Source organism: Galeopterus variegatus, unplaced genomic scaffold (assembly GCF_000696425.1).
Source record: "Galeopterus variegatus unplaced genomic scaffold, G_variegatus-3.0.2 Scaffold5102, whole genome shotgun sequence".
Lineage (NCBI taxonomy): Eukaryota > Metazoa > Chordata > Mammalia > Dermoptera > Cynocephalidae > Galeopterus > Galeopterus variegatus.
The window spans coordinates 19,931-22,106 of record NW_007731213.1 but is presented as its reverse complement, the minus strand read 5'-3'; the positions used below and the strand labels follow the sequence as shown (position 1 = coordinate 22,106).

At 53.7% G+C, this 2,176-nt stretch overlaps 1 protein-coding gene across 1 annotated transcript in view; it reads left to right on the top strand.

Moving 5' to 3' along the window:
* TLE2 (transducin-like enhancer of split 2) overlaps nt 1–1,794 on the top strand; it is a 27,250-nt gene extending 25,456 nt beyond the window's left edge. The window contains exons 17-18 of the mRNA XM_008588916.1: nt 447–523; nt 1,524–1,794. Coding sequence (XP_008587138.1) covers nt 447–523; nt 1,524–1,631 — 185 coding nt within the window. The 3' untranslated portion in view covers nt 1,632–1,794. The remainder of the gene's footprint in view (nt 1–446; nt 524–1,523) is intronic.
* The last annotated feature ends 382 nt before the right edge of the window (nt 1,795–2,176 follow it).

The window sequence follows — 2,176 nt, the reverse complement described above, 5'->3', positions numbered from 1 at the left end:
CCGCCGCGCTTCCCAAGCGGCGCACTATCCAGTGCGCCACCGGGCCGGCCCCAAAATTTTTTGGCTTCTGTATGGGACAGGGATTCAAACCCTTGACCTTGATGTTACAAAGCAGCACTCTAACCAGCTGAATTAACCAGCCAGCCCTATTTGTGGGTTTTATGAGATTCAGATTTCACTGGGTGGGCTGTTTTCTATGGCAACCTTATCCCGAGGCTGCCCCTTCTTGAGGGACAGGTGGAGCTCTTTAGAGCCTTGACTTTGCCATCTGGAAAATGGGCGGAAGGATTGAGATCCAGCGACCTAAGGAGCTTCCCACTCCCTAAATGCGAGTGAGATGCTCAGAAAGAAAGGGAGAGTCGAGCCCCGGCCCTTACCGCGTCCCCCACAGCCCTGGACTTTCTTGAGGGCCTCCCTCCTGGAACTTCTGCTGCTCTCCTTCCTAGGGCGGTGGTTCGTGAGCACCGGGAAGGACAACCTGCTGAATGCCTGGAGGACGCCCTACGGAGCCAGCATTTTCCAGGTACCTGGCAGGACGTCGTGCGCCCAGGTGCACCAGGTCGCTGCAATGCGGTTATAGGGAACGTCCCCGCTCCTGTCCCCTGGGGCCACCCACTTGCTGCCCTGACCCCTCCCCAAGGTCTTGCAGCCTCCCGTCCACCCAACTACCAAAGCAGGGCTTGGCAAAGCCCTAGGTCCACATCTGCCCACAGTCCATGGTTTTTTAATTTTAGTTGTGGTAAAATACATAAAATGTACCATCTTAATCATTTTTTTTTCTATCTTTAATGGGGACAGAGCTTCAGTTTGGGAAGATGAGAAAGTTCTGGAGATGATGGTGGTGATGGCTGCACAGCCGTGTGAATGTGCTTAATGCCACCGAGCTGTGCACTTACCATGGTTAAGATGAAAAAAAAAACTGCAATTCTCTGATAACCCTTTTTTTCCCCAAATTTTCCATTCCCACCATTAATGAACAAGGTTTAAAAGTTCTGCACATTATCACCAATGCTTGTTATCGTCTGTGTTTTTTGTTATAGCCACCCTCATGGACATGGAGTTTTTCCATTTTTAAAGAGTTGTGAAAAATAACGGATAGAATATGTGACACTTTATTTTGACTTCAGGCAAAGCCTCAAGTATTTACTGTCAGGCTCTTTACAAAGGTTGACACCCCTTAGTCCATCGTGCTGTGAGCTTTGGCTGTCACCTGTGCTGTGTGACCTTCAGCCAGGTGCACACCCTCTCTGAGCTTCCTGGGCAAGGGCAGCACTTCAGTTCCATCTCTTGGTGTGCAGGGAATGGAGGCCCTGCTCTTGCCAGATCACCTGTCCAAAAAGGTTTAGCTGCGAAGTACCTACATCTAGAAAACATGCCACCATCTTCCCCCTGCCCCACAGCCCCCAGGAGAGCCCTGGCTCTGTCCCAGCCTTGGCCACACCCTCGTCCCTGGGCACAGGTTGGCAAGCTGGGCCTCATGTGGCCTCTTCCTTTTTTCTGCGTCTCCTCCTCCCCATTGGCAGTCCAAGGAATCTTCCTCGGTCCTGAGCTGTGACATCTCCAGGAATAACAAATACATTGTGACAGGCTCAGGGGACAAGAAGGCCACTGTGTACGAGGTGGTATACTGAGACCATCTTCCTGCATGCCCAGCCTGACTCCTGGGGGAGGGGCATCGGGGACAGACTCCACAACCCCGTCCCCAGCCAGGCCTGTGAGCACTGAACCCCACCCGGCTCTGGCCACCCCACACCTTCCCCTGCGGGATTTGGGGAAATAAAATGTATATCACAACTGCCTTTGTCTTGTGTTGGGCACCCCTACTGAGGGGAGCCACTTCGCGGTCATGAGTGTGGGTGAGAATTCATCCTGCACAAAAGCCAGAAGCGTCCCCCACGCCGCGAGAAGGGTCACTACCATAAGACAAGAGCACAGCGCCGGGCAGGACAGCTTGGCTGAGGCTGTCACGAGCAGCCCCCACGTCTCGCTGGTTCCATACAAGACGTTTTCATTTCTCACTCCTGCCCGAGCAAGCAGCAGGCAGGACTCTGCTCCAGGTGGCCACTCGGGGCTACAGGCAGGGAGTGTCGCCACCTCGGTGTGGACCTTCAGGGCCTCACGCAGCAGGTGAGATGCTATCGCCCACTGCCTTGAAATGCTCTGGCCCCAAATTTCA